Below are 17,001 nucleotides of genomic sequence, written 5' to 3' on the forward strand. Positions count from 1 at the left end.
TCTTCACCTAAACTTCCACTTCTTACTGAATGAAATCCAAGAACATTAATTCTCTTAGATCTTGACAACATAATAAGAAATAAGCAAATGCCCAGCATCCCCCAGAGAGACAAAAGCCTCTCCTGTTGAGGTGCTAGAGGAAGTTTCACATACCGTTGACACATTCAAAGACATCACAGCACTTGCCAGGTGTCCCATCTCCACGCGAGACTATCTGGGGCACGGAGCCTGCCTCGCACATGGGGAAGCCACAGAGGCCAGTGAGACACTCGCATCTGAAACCAAAGAACAGCAAGGAAAAACCTGTAAATAAAGGGAGCCACGTACAATGTGAAGGAATAAGCAAGAGAAAACCAGAAAGTCAGAGCACAAGTTACAGCTTTGGCACATTCATGCCTTAGAATCATCATATTAACTCAACAACTAAGATATGTTATCAACCTGAAGGGCTCTTTTTGACCATCCAAACTCTGCTGGCTGCCAAGCAAACAGAAAGGTGGCAGTGTGCAACACCAATGGTGCTCTTCTGCTCTGTGTAAAAATTTGAAAACTGTAATAACTGTGTTCTCCACACTTGCAAAATAAGGCTTCTCCTCCAATTCTGTCTTGAATAATCAAAACTGATGAAACACTAATAATAGAAATCGCACCCTTCATCTGAAGGGTGTTCTCTCATTAGGAAACCATATTATATCCAGTGTAATCTTGGGAAAAATTAAAGAGAAAGGAAGACTGGAATCATTAAATCTAAGCTGAATGAAAATTGGAAGGTCTCTTTTGGTGTTGACGGTGGTGCAGTTTGCAGAAGGTGAAACCAATTACATGTGACGCCAAATAATGTGGGAAGCTAGGTATATTAAATACTGTGGTTAGTTTTGGATCATTCTAAAAGGACTACTTGCTCCATGTAAGTAGTATTTATTTGCTCATTTAAGAAAACAGCCTGACAAACTGGGAGATACAAAATGTAGAGAAACAATAGTCATGTTTGCTTCCAGATTCCTTGCTTTATGATTAACATAACAGTTTAAAAGTCAAACACTTAAGACTTTTGATAAGTTTACATTTAACAGAGTTCTTGCCCTGAACAATGAGCACATTTTAGGGATAAGCAGCAACGATTCCTGCTTATATAATTCTGCTTAAGATTCCTGCTTAAGAAATAGAACATCCTGTAATTATGAGTTAAAGAAATAAAAACTCTACTTGTTAATAAACACTTCAAATATTTTAAGTATCCCAAGATAATCCCCACATTAAACAACAAGAAGCGGCATCAGCCTTTACTGCATTTCTTATTCTTTATGCTCAAAAAGCAAGAAGTTTGGTACTTCTGTGCCATGCATGTCTCCTTAACTGCCCAACAGCTATTTCATCTCAGATCAGCATCCAATGAATGAGGAAGAATCACCTCTCAACAGAGAGGTTTTTAATGTCTCTCCCTTTAACCTCATCAGTGTTAGATAAAATTGTTATATTCTCCAGTGTAAGGTACTACTCAAAATGAAATTTGCAAGAAACACAAGTTAAGTCAAGGAATCTCACAGAACCTTTATTAAACAATGTAAAAGGATTCTTAAAATACTGCATTACAGAAGCATGTTACTGTAAAGAGATAAAGTCAGTTTCACAAATAATGCTAAACACATCAAGATAACTTTATGTGCACATGTGTGCTACAGTATAGCAACACCTTTAAAGCAGGCATTTGAAGGTTTGGTGGGTTTTTTTTGTTGTTGGTTTGCTTTGCTTGGGTGATTTTTTTTGTTTGTTTTTTAATAATACTATGCTTCCCATAAGAGTAAAGAACAATGGACTAAACAAAAAAGTAAGAGTACAAAAATCAAAGTTTTATTTATCACATCTTTGCTTGTGACATTTTCTTCTCAACTTATTTGTAAATACAAAGACAGGGGGAACCTAATTATTTTCTTTACCATGTGTTGTTTGCCATCAGAGATGTAGAAGGAAGAAAAGGCATTCTGGCTTCTACTCCATGTGATCAAAAAATCCAAAGGATTTGTGACAGCAGTTTCCCTTTAAGACGACTGTAAATAATTTTACAGAATTACTAATATCTCTCACTTTTGCTGTCCCAATAGTTCAGGAAGATGGTGGGGGTGGAAAAAATATATGACCTCTAGTGATCAATGAAAAAGAAAAATTAGCACTGTCAGGTTAATGGAATTTGTACCTTAACCCAATGTCCTAGGTTTGCATGGGTCGAGGGTACCTCCCATGCAAAACCAGGACATTCCACATAGCAGACTGTTTTGAAAGATGTTTTTGCTTTCTGAGAAGAATGAAACCCAGAAATAGCTACTTACATGTTACTAATGAAAAAAAACCCAAAAACAAAATCACTTTTAAAACATACATGACAGAAAAAAACTACAGACACAATCTGTAAGTGGTATTAAAAGCCTAAATAAAAATTGAAGTTTCACTTCACTAGCCCAGAATTGAACATCCTGATGATGTTTCTCATTTTCCTCTGGGAAAATAGGTAAATCAAACTTCCTGAAAATTTAGAGAAAATAGAACACATTAGGATAACAGGTGTGGATCTTAATTTTCCAAGTTTCATGAGCTGAAATTACCACTCTTAGTTCTACTGCCTTCACAACAAGCTTTCTCAGAAGTATCTTCTTTGTTTTTGTCTCGAATTCCTTGTAACTCCTAGAACTGCAATATTAAATTATTAATAACTTGTACTTTCCCGCTCTCATTTTTTCCCAGTCAACAGCTCAAAAAAAAACCCAAACAAAAACCAAAATACAAAACTAAACCACAAGAAACTATGAATCACCACTTTAAATAACTTAAGATAGGACAATCTTCCATAAAAAGGGATGAAAGAGATATTTAAAAGATTGATGGGAGCCAACATTTTTTTCTCCAGAAAAGACTCCCTCCTCTTCAGAGTAATGAAAGTTTCACATACTCATAGTGCAAGCAAACAAAACCTCAACACTCCAAAATTTTATAAACTGACCTCCCATTTGGTTAAAACATAATCCATGCATAAGAGAATGTCAAAGTAGAAAATGATGTCAGATGGACTTTTAAATAGTCTTCATTCTTTTCAGCCAGCTCTGCTAGGAAAACCTTTGACCATTGTCCAGGCTATTAGCATGGAAAACATTGTTTTGGAGACAGAAGTCTGTCAGAAAGAAACCCAAGGAACTCTGGTAGCTGAGCATAGCTGTCACTCTGCCAAAACAACATCTGGAAATCTGGAATAAGTGATCCCGTTCTCAGCAAGAGAGCAAGATGAGCTTTATAGAAACAGATTTTTCTGAAGTGCCTTTTGGAGCAGAGGGATGGATGGATCAACCCAGGTCGGTGCTCTGCTACAGGCAGCTATCCACCTGTGTCTATCTTACCAATGGAAATGGAACATTAGGCTTGAGGAAGTTCAGCAAGTCAGTTTGAGTTAAGCCTGGTGACAGTGGCCATGGTCCCTCTCAGGCTAACTTCTCTAAAATTCAGCTGCTCAGACTGCTGCTCAGTAAGGCACCAGCCTGGTTCTGAGCTGCTGCCCCCGTAACTGCAGCTTGCCTAAGAAAAGCAGTCCCAGCAGAAGCTGCTCCAAGGAAACCTGCCCCAAGACGACTGCCCTGTGGGGCACCTCCTCCCTGCACACGGCCTGCAGTGACAGCGCCGCAACTTCAAATGGCATTGTGGCATCCAAGAGTTCTAGCATTAAAGGGAGGGCAGCACTTGAGGCACCAAGAAGTTGGCACCCCCATCTGCCCCTGACACACCTTATTAGCAAAGGCTGCAAGGAAACAAGCCTCTTGGCATGTTATTACCATAACAGCACTCAAGTCAAGCCAAGAACGTGTCCTTTTAACAAGGAAGAACAGTCCTGTACCAGGGTACAACATCACTTTACAAGAGGGCCCAGAAAGACATCAGAAGAATCAAACGGCAATGTAAGAGCCTTTATGGCACCTGAAAGGGTGGTGGCATGGCCTCGAAGGAACCAGGAATCCTGAGGAAGAGGTTTGCTGCACTAAAATTTTGCAAATATAAAATCAACCTGACTGATAAATGGAATTATCTCCAGTTCTTCAGGCTAAAAACACAAACAAACAACCCCAAAGATCTGCAACCCAACACCAAAAAATCACCATCCCAAGAAAAACCCACCCAACAACAGTAATCCTATAAATTTCAAAAACTCAGCAAGGCAAACTTCAGTATATAAAGAAGCAGAAATGAGATGATGTACCATCAACCAATGCTTTATAGAATGAGGAAGGTAACTCCTTCAGTAATACAAATGGCCTGATTTTTAAAATCAGTTTTTAAAGCTCTTCAGAAGATAAGTAAGTTTAATTTAGTTTATGTTTGAGGTGTGTTGGTGGTGGTGTTTTTTTGGTTTGATTTTTGTTGTTTGGGTTTTTTTTTTTTTAAATATAATCCCTTAGCTCTTTTCTTTATGTCTCCAAAAGTGCAAAAAGGAAAAGGAAGAAGATTAAAAAAAAAAATCAAATTGAATACTTGTAAATGACAACTTTTACTTCAAATCCAATTATCTTGGTTCATTTGCTTCTGTTATTAAACAGATTTAAAGAGAGAAGGGCATGCTTAGCCTCAGAAAAGCTGTTTTGATGGTAGGATCAAAAGAGTTCTCCAGGCACAAGGCATAATGGCTATGAAAATAAGAACAGGCACCCTGGAAAAAAAGATTTAGTATCAGTGAATGGGAGGGTTGAAGCAGGGGTGTATTGACAAGAGGGATATTTATTTTGAGGATCAAAACAAAATTAAAATCTAAAGCATTGAGACTAGAGAAAAGCATTCCTGAAACATACATCACATTCCTGTGGAGATTTTATCACAGTCCTTTTTTTTTACCCCCCCTGCAGCAATCTAGTACAATTTGCATTAACATTATGGACACTTATTTCAGAAGATAAAACTTGCACAGATGTGTTAATAAAATAAGCACTTAAGGATACTGTGAAATTAGGAATTTTCAGAAGGGAATTATCAAAGATGGACAGTGGCAAAGGAAAGTTTAACTACAAGACCCCAGCTACCATCAAGCACATGATATAAGCAATGATGATACAGCAAAATTAAATATTGACATAGCAATCTCATGAAATGATTGAAGAATTATTTCCACGTTATTCACACTTGAATCCACAAGGTGAGTTAAGCAGACAGGACAAAGCCACTGTGTGCACTGCAGGCAAAGCCAAAGCCATTGGGATACCACCATACGTGAATTTCAACTAGAATTTTCCTAAATTTTCAGGCAGACAGGCTGGAGAGTTTTTGCTCACAAATTCAGTCTTGCTGTTTCATGCATTTTTAGTTTTAAAGATAGTATTCAGAAAATCAGCAATGAAATCTTTTTTTATGGAAATCTTTCATTATTTTATTTCAAAGATCAATAATAAACCTCTAAAGAGAGATGACAGAAAAACTGTGGAAGCTGCATATAACACTTACTATGAGACTGTTTGCTAAGGCTCAGAAGTTTTACATCACTTCTATGCAAACTGACTCATATGGAAGTTCTTCCTATTTTAATTTTTCAGGGGGTTTACTTATTGAGAAATCAAAGTTAGTGTGTTCCCAAGTAAGAATTCCTTTTTAAAATCCAAATATTGTTAGAGACACCCAACACAACAGTGAATTTTTCCATGAGTATAGTAAGTTCTATATACAGGGGGCTTTTAAATATTACAAAAGACAACTATCTAGCTTTTAATTAAAGATACCATGAAAGGGAACATTTTTTTGTGCATCTTTTGCATATTATTAGCATTAGGAAATAGCAAACAGATGCTAAGCAAGGGAAATTGTCATAAAACTCGGCATTCACATCAAGTAGATTCCAAAGCTGATTAGGATCTAAAGAGTTCATCTGACTAAAAAACTTCCTTTCATCCTTTGACTAATATAAATCAACTCCTCTGTGTTCCTGAGGGCTAAGACAGAAGAGGACAGACACAAAAGAGTGATGCCAGAGATGCAGCAGGCATACAACCAGTGACCAAACACGATGACTTTTCAAGCACGCTGATTTTTTTCAAGTGCACAAACATATGGATTGAATTCATCAGTACAGGAAATGAAATACAACATAAACTAGTTCAACTCTGTATTTATCTTACATTTTGCCATACCAGCAGGTGCTTTTTTTCTGTTGATGGTCTCTGTGGTTTTTACCACTGTGAATCTCAGCTACTCTTTTTTTAGGCTTATCAGCTTCACCCTTCATAATATAACAAACATTTCAAATCTAAAAATAAGGTACTAGTTAAGATGTATACAAATGGCAGTTTTCTGATATTATGAAAAGCTATTTCTTTTCTTATTCAACTACTGTTTAATGAGGAATTATAAATATCTGATCCTCTTACAAATAAAACACAATTCCTGAGGACTTCTGCTCAAAAATCACTTACAGATAGATGATAGTTTTATAAGTAATTCATAAACTTCCATATTCCTGTAACTCTAAACCTTCTTACTCCTGAATGACATATATCTCTAAAACTAAGCCATCAGAGATGGCTTTGCCATAAGCAAACAAAAAACCACTTGAAAACCAACAAAAAATTAAAAACTCCCAAAAACCTCCCCAAAATTCATTACTGTTTAATTTATTTGACTGTTTAATTTCATGACCACTTTCTCCTCTTTACAAGAACAAAATCCAAACCCTAATAATTATTTCAAGTTTAGTTTTTTCCATGCCATTCATGCTATTGAACACCTTTCTCAAATCCCTAAATGCAATTCTGTACAAGTTTAGGGAAGGTTAAAAAAAAAATGGTTTGTGTTGGAAAGGAACCTTTAAAGGTTGTCTAGTCCAGTCCCACCCCCGCAATGATCAGGGACATCTTCAACTACATCACATTGCTCAGAGTCCCCATTTGATCTGATCTTGAATAAAAATGAAGACCAAAATTTGCTCTAAAGTCTAAGTGGTTTTGAGACCAAACAACTCTACTCAATTAATGAGACCCTTTCTGTGTAGTAGAAACCATGCATGCAAGAACTGCAATGCTTTTGCAGAAACCAGACTGAAATTCACCAATGACATTTCAAAGAAGAGCAGTGAGAAACCACTTTTCATTTTAAAATGGTCCACAACCTTCAGTTCCACTTAATTATTCAGTAATTTAAGAAGGAAGAAATAAGCAGAATTTGTGGCTGCTGAATTCTGACATGACATTTCCCGCTATTTTCTACAGCAAACACAACTTCACACTCTTCATATAACCTCTACAATGTTGATATTATCTGCTCCAAGCACCATTGGAAACTGCTGGGGAATTCATATCTATTTTCCTTTTAAAATGCAAGCATCCAAATTATAATTCTATTGCATTATTATGTACAAGGGTCTCCCTAGACATCTGTGCACTTGTGAGTCTGAAGACAGCAGTCAGACATTATTGATCTCTGTGATACAAACAGAAATTTGCCTGTTCAAGTCAGAAATTATTCTCAACTAAATCACTTATTCAATTTCCAAACAAGCTAATAGCTGATTAAGTAGAATAAATGACAGAAAACACAGTGGGAAGTCTCAGGAGAAAGAGGAAAAACAATACTCAGTGTTATCAAGGTACACACTAATTGTTGGACCAACAAGTGAAAACAAAAATTGAAACAAACGTATTTACCAGCTTATTATAAGCTGAAAGAGGTCACACACCAGCTTGATCATAAAGAATGGAAACAAACCAAATTCTATAGACACTACAACATCATTCTAATTTCAAGCATAAAACACCACCTAAAAGGAGACACAATTAGGAGTCACTTTAATTTATCTGGCTTGAAATTTCTTTCCAAGTTTCACAGTGGAAGAGTAAATATACCATTAACTTGGCACATAGATTAGAATACTACAGATATTTTTCCATAAAAAGGAAACTGCTTGCATAGCTATCACTGATACTTCCTCCCCCACTGCAAATGTTTTTTTTGTTTTGTTTTGCTCTTGGGAAATGTGCTTCTTCCTTTAGGTGGCATTGTCTTTCAGGTTTTCCAATTAAGTATTTCCTAGAAGCTGGTGGAAGACCACAGATGTGTATTTTTAACAAATAATACAGGCACAAAACGCTGATCTTTTAAAAGATACAAGCAGGGACCTCTGTCTTTACAGTGTCTTACAGCTTCTTCTGCAAAAGATTTACAGGCTATTTCTTCTGCAAACATTCTCATGTTTCCTCTCCTTGTCTGAGGTCTCTGACACTCAGGAATCAGCCATCAGGCTCAAAAAATGCCTCGTGTTTCAAGAGCTTCTGTTCAAGTTTTATACTGAGATGGCTTTAAAGAAACAACCAACCAACCAACCAACATATCATCTTTTCCTCATCTCTGTACTTCAAGAAAATATGGTTGCTGGCCAAAACAACCCACATGGTGAGGCTCAACGCCAAGGCAGCAATAACTACCATCACACTGAGAACACATGGGAATTCCTGAGGCAGCTGTAGTGGGGAAGAAGGGGAATGCTTGAACTCTGAGTTCAGCAATTCATTACCTCTCCTGGAAGACATCAGGAGAAGACAGACATGAAACACTGGTCACCTAGAAAGGTTACACACCATCCTTGTTATCCTCGCATTTTGTGGATATTCAATACAGGGCAGTCTGTAAGCAGGACTGAACATCTCAGCAGAGCTGAATGAAGCAAAATGGTTTTCCTGGGAAAAATATTCACCATTTCCTAACTTCTGAGGATTTTAAAGACTAGAATGAAAATGCCTAAACACCTCTATCCAGATATTATGAAACTTCCAAAAGATTGCAGTGTTCTATTCACCAACCATTAAACAAAAGCCTGCTGCAAGCCTGAATGGAACATGGGATGGGTTCAGCCGTCATCAATGTAGAGCTTTCCTTCAATGTAAACCTGCCTCTTCAATAAGGAGCAGAGTCTGCAATTCAACATCAAGTGTTACACTACCATGGTACTGACGCTCTTGGGATGGCAAAGTGGTCTGCTAGAGCTCAAGTGCAGGAGAAACAGCCTGAGCTGAGCAAGTTGGCCAGGATTAGAAACCAGAGTTTCTAAGAAGCTGATGACAGAACTCAGGGCATAAAAAAGCTTCCGCAGAGTCCTTAAAACAGACCTTTGATCCAGCTAGCCAGGTTACTCAGAAGCCAATCCCTGAAAAGAAATCTCAGGAAGATACAGGTCTTGGATCTATGACTCCTCTTACCAGTTCCAGCTGAACCTTCCTCTAGCAAAAACTAGGATCCACAACCACTTTCTCTTGGATACCAATTCTTGAGGATGAGATGGGTGGAGGAGAAGGAGTTAAAATTCTAGATCAAATACAAGGGAGATCTCTGTATCAGCAAAAGTTGCTTAAGAGAGGTTACTGGTACAGGAGAAAATGAGGAAAAAGTTACACTTGCTGGAAAATCATGACAGTCCTCTGAAGAAAGTTGAAGGGATCCAAGCGGTGAATGCTGTATGGAACACCAAAACATTTTCATGAAATTAAGGTCTTAGGACAGGAAGACCTAAGAAAATCTAGACAAATGTGAGAGTCCCAAGGAACGACATAGAGAAGATCTGAAACAACCTAAAAGCTAAGAAGAATGAACAGAACAGGTGCACAATACCCTTCCTACTAAATGGGATAGCTGCAAAGTTAATCAGGGACTCAGAGGCCACCTCTACAGACGCTGTCAGAATAAAAACATTATCCAACTACCTCTGTATGGGTGCTCTCATATAATGGAAATATATTTGATAATAGCTTAAAAGGGAACTTACAACAGTAAACTTCCCAGTTACGATTCTGGTGGCTGTCACAGAATGAGAAGAAAAGAACCGTGCTGATTTTTGTGTTGCTGGCACTAGGTTGCCTAGACACTGGTGTAACATGAAATACACAACCCTGGCTAATGCTGTGACGGGTTGTGGACACAATATATGATACAATAACAACATGTCCAAGTGCCATAAAAGCAGATAAAGTACAGTAAAAGTAATTTATTATGGGACAAAGTCATCTAGGAGGACAAAAGATCATGGAATCATAGAACAGCTGCCACGTGTAGGGAGAACTTCCACTAGACCAGGCTGGTCAAAGCCCTATCCAAGATGGCCTTGAACACTTCCAGGGATGGGGCATCTACTTGTTCTCTGGGAAACTTGTTCCAGTGTTTTACCACCATGATGGTGAAAAATTTCTTCCTAATATCTAACTTGAATCTACACTCTTTCTGTTTAAAACCATTATCACTTGCCCTATCACTACATTAATTCTACATAAACTTAAATGCTCTCTAAAGAGATGTGATTTTGCATAATCAACTGCCACAGGACCCTTGTTTCAATTCACTTACATGAAAGAACACCATGGCTTTTAACGTATCTATAGGTTTTCTGAAAAGTACAAGTGAAACTGCTAATGGTGAATTTCTCAAGTGATATCTCTATTGTGCCTAAGACAACATAAGTTTTTATTAGAAACAAAAGATTAGAAGTAATAAAATAGGTAATTTCTTCCTTTGGAATCAAAACCAATTCAGCAACGGTATACACAAATTTTAAAGCTAGATTGCTACTTAGCCTTAATGCCTTTAGAACTGATAAATAATGCACACTCACATTAAAAATATTTCAGTAGAGATAAAAAAGAGCATTCTCTTAAGAAGATTCTTAAAGTGATGTACATTTGTGTAGATTTACTCTCCTTCCTACTATGTCATAAATTGAAAGGCAATCAAATATGATAGAAAATTTTAGTCTAGTTCTTTTCCAAGTTATATTCCATTTCTATCCAGATATGGCTTAAATTAAACCTTATCTAAAAAACTATTTCCTACTAAATCAAGGTATTACTCATTTCCATGAGCTCTATAAAAATGAAAATATTTAAAAATTTGGGGTGGGAGGAAGAACTGGGCTGTTTTCTAAGTAAATCTTTAATGCACATACTAACTGCCCCTCTGACCCTCCAGTGGGGCTGAGTAGATGATGAAAATGTAAACCAAGATTTGATCATCCAGAGACCTGGGCTTGCTGACCAAGCACCTTTTACTTCTTTACTATACTGCAGGCCAAACAGTGGCACTGCCATTCACAGCAGCCCCAGATTGAGACATTTTAGCCACATACAAGAGAAAAATGACAGGGCAAAGACTATTAAACAAGGAAAAAGGAATTCTATGACTAATTCATTTAAGAATTTTTCAGAGGTTTTCTTCCAAACAATACAAATGTAATCCTACTCCTTCATGCCACTTGAGCCAACTGAGAGGTTTGCCTTTGTAATGCCATTCAGCTACCTGTAACTAAGTGATAGTTAAATGGTCCAATTCAAAGCATCTTCATTTGCTCATCCATCAAGCCCAAGCCTTCTGGGCTCCAATCTTGCAAGACTGCATCTGTAAAAAGCTTTTAATCACTTTTTTGGCATATGAAATTTACCTGTTCCTGCTATGCTTAATTTACAATTGCTTTATCTTCTCCTCATCCCACCACATCATTCTTGAAACTGCGTTTTTTAAAGGTAGGATTCAGGCAGAAAATAAAATACTGGAAAATTTGATAGATTTACATATATCAATTATTTCTGAATTTCTTCAAATCTACAACATATTAAGGATTATGGTGTGCACTTTTTTAAGAAGCATGTGAAGCAAACTTACTACTGGGATTTAGCGAGCATACTAATCCTGGACTCTCCTCTCAGAAGAATACTACTATATCCTATATTAACAGCAAGATATTCAAGCCAGCATGCATATGCTGCAAGAGTTCCTCTCAGGAGCTAAAGGAAAATGATGCTGACTCATTGAGACTGAGTCACTCACAAAAATCTGAGGGAGGCGTGGGAAATGTCCTTCAATGGTAAGTAGTTTGGGGAAGGGGATACATTTCCATTTTATAAAGTAAACCCTGTGAGACAATCTTAATTAAAAAGTCCTAGTTGTTTTTAATTTGTTTGTTTGTTTTGTTTAAAGCTAGAATCCAATTTAAAAAAATTACTAGAGACGATGGAAGACAGAAATTGAAAGGAAGGCACTCTGATGGTCAAGTTTTTAAGGCAAACTATCTTCAGAAGACCAAATCAGATTCCAGCAACATTGGTTGCTTCTAGCTATAATTACATCCTTTAATCCTTAATTCAATCCTCTATCAGTTTTCCACTATTTTTCTCAGAACTGATAACAAGACAACCGGATTTAATTACTTAGGTTTTGTAATTTTTAATATTGGCACAGTGCTAACATCTCACTGCTCTCTATGGAGTTTTCTTGGTTATCTGGTTTTATTAAAAGACTGACCAAGAATAGCTGAGGGCAGGGGGAGGAGTGTGTGTGTGAAATATCTCTGAGAACAGAGCACTGAATGAATCCTGAAATTACCAAATCTATAACAGATGATAGCACGGAAGCAGGGGTATAAAACAGTAGCAAGAAGCAGAGACCTAATAAAGACTAAACTTCCAAATTATTCTGACAACAGTCACAAAGAAAAAAAAGAAAATCCAAAAATATTAGGAGCAAAGCTATCCAAACAGGCCATATACTATGTTGTAAAAATCTTACGAAACATGCACAAAACTATGTGAGCAATAAAAATATAAATGACTTATAATCATTGTCATGTTCCATTCTTCACTGATAAAAAAATAAGACAGATTTTGATAAAGATTTTTACACTTAAAAATAAATTCCTAAAGGAATCTGTAAATTTGAAAAAACTTCATTTACAACAGGAAAAACTGGGAACATTGGAAGAGAACAGATTCTATAAAGCTGATATTGACACATTCAGCTTTCTAATAGAATATCACAAACCTGCATTAAAAAAAACCTACAGTAATGTTTTCTGTAAGAGCTCTAATACACTTTTTGTTCAACAACCTCCTTGGAGAAGCAAGCATCTTTACCAAGACCAGAGACAGACTGTTCTAAGCTTTCCTAACATAATAGCTGTTTTCCTGTTTTCCAAACATTTAGCTTTCCTAACATAATTGCTGGAAATTTAAGATAAGTGTCTCATAACAGCCTGATGAAAGCTGAAGCAACTGGTATTTTGATGTTGATGCCAAATCAGTATGTTTTGTTCTGTCTGAAGCACTGCATTAGAAATCAGTGTGACACTAAATGTAACCTCTGAGTGCAAGAACAAGCATTTAGGGTATCAGATGTTTACTATCCCCACTTTTCCCCCGGCACTGCTCAAGGAGTTTTCATTGTTATGAGTACACATTCAAGAGTTTGCTCACAAAAGAAATGCCAATTTATCATCAGATTTAAAGATCTCCATTTTCCCAGCATATTATGCACAAGGAACAGGGCAAGAACAAGATGTGCAGCAGAAGTCAATCTGCTCCTTCTGTATGTGAAATTATCAACTACTTGTTAACCAGCTCAGTGACATGTCATCTGTCTCTAACCATGGCACTCTCCTTTAATTGCTTTCTGGTTCTGTTTGTATTACTCTTTTATTTCAGTGGCAGTAAATGAAACAGACAATCATAATTTCTTCAAAGAGTTTATAGTCTTGAAAACACAATTTCATGAAGTCTAAATGACTGTCTAAAGTCCATGACCTTACAGAACAATGCCTCTGCTTTTAATAAATTATTCTCAAATGTACACTTAAAAAAAAAAAAAACAGTGCCACTTCTTTTGAACTTAATTCTAACAATGAAAAAGAGATATGATATGCAATTAGGTGATTCTAAACTGAATCTCAGAAAATACCATGTTGATATTTCATCATTCTTAATATTTTATTTGGAAATTTTGAAATTAAGGATAACCATCCCATTTTCCTACCATACTTTTTTTTCTGTAATTTTAACATGCAAGTCTCACAGAGACCCTTCAGATATAAAGGGTGTCTCCTCAAATCTGAGGAAACACTGAACCTGAAGTCAACTGGCTCAATTTTCATGTTCCATGTAACTGCACTTTGTTTCCCTTTCTGTTTCCTCTTTTCATACAAGCACTTCTCTTTTCTCTAATCTTCTTTAAAAGGTTTCTTTTCTATTATCCCCACGTCTGTGCTCCTTTATTCCTCCCTTCAAATAAAATCTTTACTTACAGCACATGAATGATGACTATGGCACTGTCTTCCTTAAGAAGCACAGTAATATATGAAAATCAAAATAACTAAATATATTTCTAGCAGGCACACAACATGTAAAGCATCTGTAAGATCATACCGCTGCCAGATTCAGTTCTTCTTTCTTTCTTACCTACTCCATTAAAAAATGTATTATTGCTTTGGCTGATTTAAAGCAATCCAAATAGCAACCCACTTAATAACAACATATAGCAACGTAGACTGAGACATGAAATTAAAAAATAATGGAGGAGTGCCAGACACCTACAATTGTTTCTACCTGCCTGCAGACATACTAGGTTATGCTAATTGTGGAGGTATTTTGCAGTTTTATACATCAAGGAGGGCAGAGGTATTAACACAAAACCCCTTCAGATCCGAAGGCTCCAGGAGCTAAGTACTCCTCTATCCTAGCTCTGACCTCTTGTTAAACTCTGATCCCAGGAATGTGCAACGACTGATTTCAAAGAGGTTTCAGGAATCCACAACCATCTAGTAATTCACATGCTGTAAGCCTGCTTGTACAGTTGGGACCTTTGTGCACAGGAGAAGGGAACACTGCTTTCATCACTGACTTGCCACACACACCGACAGTCATCGGTTGGCGCCCAGCAAACCGACTTTATTTTTAAACATTCGCAACAAAATAAAAAGGTTCTTTCAAGAACGTGCTTGCTCTAGGTGTTCTATTTAAGATCAGTTCACACATGTGTACTAGAAATAGAAGATATTTCAAACTGGTGATTTTTCTGAAGTAAATGAAGATTTATTTTCTTGGTACTCTATATTTCCTGATAGAAGGAACACTGAAATTATCACTGACAAAGAATGAAATGGATATTTTTCATTCTCTTCACCCAAGCACTTGCAAACCATAAGTTATATTAAACTGCATAAAAATAGAACATAATTTTACTTTTGTGAAACAAAAATAATTTGGCTTATGTATCACTTTTTAATCCAACAAGCAGAAACAAATTTGGAAGTAAAAATGTACCATTAATCTTTCTAGTGTATCAATGTTACTAAATGTTAACCTAAACTCTAAATGTATGAAATATTAATCTGTGACTGCTTCTTTGACTTTATAATCTATCTTTCTGAATACAGTCTTTAGCAGCATTTTATTCTAGTTGTCTTGAACATGCTGAGCTCTATTTGCAACAATGGCAGTATGATGACTGCATAAAATCTGCAGACTCCTGCACAGCCCCAGCTAGCCAGGTCAGCTCTGAACCAATACATCATTCAGTTCCTAGAAAATTTACAGAAAATATGTCAAAGAATAAAGGGAGGATACTGAGAAGATGCCACAGTAAATGTGCACCCAAAGGGTTCTCAAAAGAGAACAACCTTGATTACACAATCTTTGCCATCTTTGACTTTCTTAATTATTTGCAAGTTTTCTACCACTTTACACAAGGGACTGAGAATATGACAGTATTCTATGGCTGCACTGACTTTCCACTAAGTAAGTTAACTAGCTACGTCTACAAGAAAAATTTTGTTTTTGGTGTAAAACCTTTTCATTTATGTTAATTTTTTCCTTGAATATGTATTTATTTGGCATATTCATGCATCAGGTTTTGGGAAATTTGTTATAAAAACACAAACTCAAATAGTGTTGCATAAATATTCTAAAAACTGTCAAACAAATTCTAAAAGTGTCTTAATTTTTTAATCACAGTAAGTTATACCTACTTGAACAACAAGAGAAGTTAAAATGCAAGCAAGTACTTGAAATTTCTGTTCCCCTACAGTTCCAGAGAGTTCCATCTTTCACTTTTTAAAGTGGTCAAGCAAAAAATTGGATGTTTTTTCTTCTTTAACTAGATGAGATTTTTTCTAGCATGACTTCTGTCATCTCCATCACTTAACTCCTTACCATCAAACACCTTCAAAAGTAAACTTTTGCAAAATAATTGAATTATCTGAAAGTCAATCTAGAGACATGAACTCCTCAAATAATTTTAGCAGAAACCAACTTCATGCATCTGTCCCGTGAAAACCTTTTTTCTGCTTTGAAAATACACGATTCTGTACTTCCACCAGAAATAACCTACTTTGTGTAGGTGATATTCATATTCAGTATTAGCATTTATTGTCACAGAAGTGTGCATTCTTATTCTGTATTTACAGTGCTTGAGTTGTCGAGAACAAGTTAGAAATGACTGAGCCATCGAGACACCAACCTTGTGGGCAGGGTGCAGCAGCCATCGGCCGTCAGCCTGACTTGGGTTTCATAGCTATCCAGGGGGCAAACAACTTGCTGAACAGGAGGGCATTCGACTGTGCTGCAATCCACACTGAACACTACGGAGGAAGGGAAGAAGAACATTTCTTTTACTCATGCTTTAGAAGCTTTCTGCACATTACTTCCTCATAAGCAACCACTTATTGCATCAGCCTTTTAAGTCACAAAAATTATCCAATGAATGTGTGCTTGCTGGGTAACATTACAAAAAGCCTCCCTTTCTCTTTAAGACTCACTTTATAAAGTTATTAGGAAGCAACTGAACTGATAATAGTTAATAAAAAAAATTTACAGAAGTTAGACAGGCAACCTTACACAATCATTAAAACCGTGAATATTAGCTAATTGAAGCACCCTAGTTATGGAAGAATATATATTTCCTACAGCTCTAAAAATGGTAAACAATTCAATGTTTAATTTTTAACTAATTAAAGTCTGTTTAAACAGCAAAATACTTGGGTTACAGGAAAAATAAAGAGACACTACAGATATGCATGTGCATATTTAATATACATTTTTAAGGACTATTTTATTAGGTTGTCTTGTTTGTATATTTATATATGGCAAAAATGCAATGCAAGTTCACAAATCTTTCTGCATTAGCGAGATGAAGAACTCTACTTAACAAGAAAGACTGACCAACAGTTTTTAGAAAGCAACAAAT

At 36.5% G+C, this 17,001-nt stretch overlaps 1 protein-coding gene across 3 annotated transcripts in view; it reads right to left on the reverse strand.

Moving 5' to 3' along the window:
- The window catches only part of CRIM1 (cysteine rich transmembrane BMP regulator 1), a 172,783-nt gene that overhangs the window by 68,764 nt on the left and 87,018 nt on the right, over positions 1–17,001 (reverse strand). For all 3 annotated transcript variants that reach the window (XM_059841364.1, XM_059841365.1, XM_059841363.1), the window contains 2 exons: positions 16,276–16,396; positions 154–275 (listed from right to left, as the gene is read on the reverse strand). In XM_059841364.1, coding sequence (XP_059697347.1) covers positions 154–275; positions 16,276–16,396 — 243 coding nt within the window. The remainder of the gene's footprint in view (positions 1–153; positions 276–16,275; positions 16,397–17,001) is intronic.

Source organism: Haemorhous mexicanus, chromosome 3, assembly GCF_027477595.1.
Source record: "Haemorhous mexicanus isolate bHaeMex1 chromosome 3, bHaeMex1.pri, whole genome shotgun sequence".
In the NCBI taxonomy this organism is placed as follows: Eukaryota; Metazoa; Chordata; class Aves; order Passeriformes; family Fringillidae; genus Haemorhous; species Haemorhous mexicanus.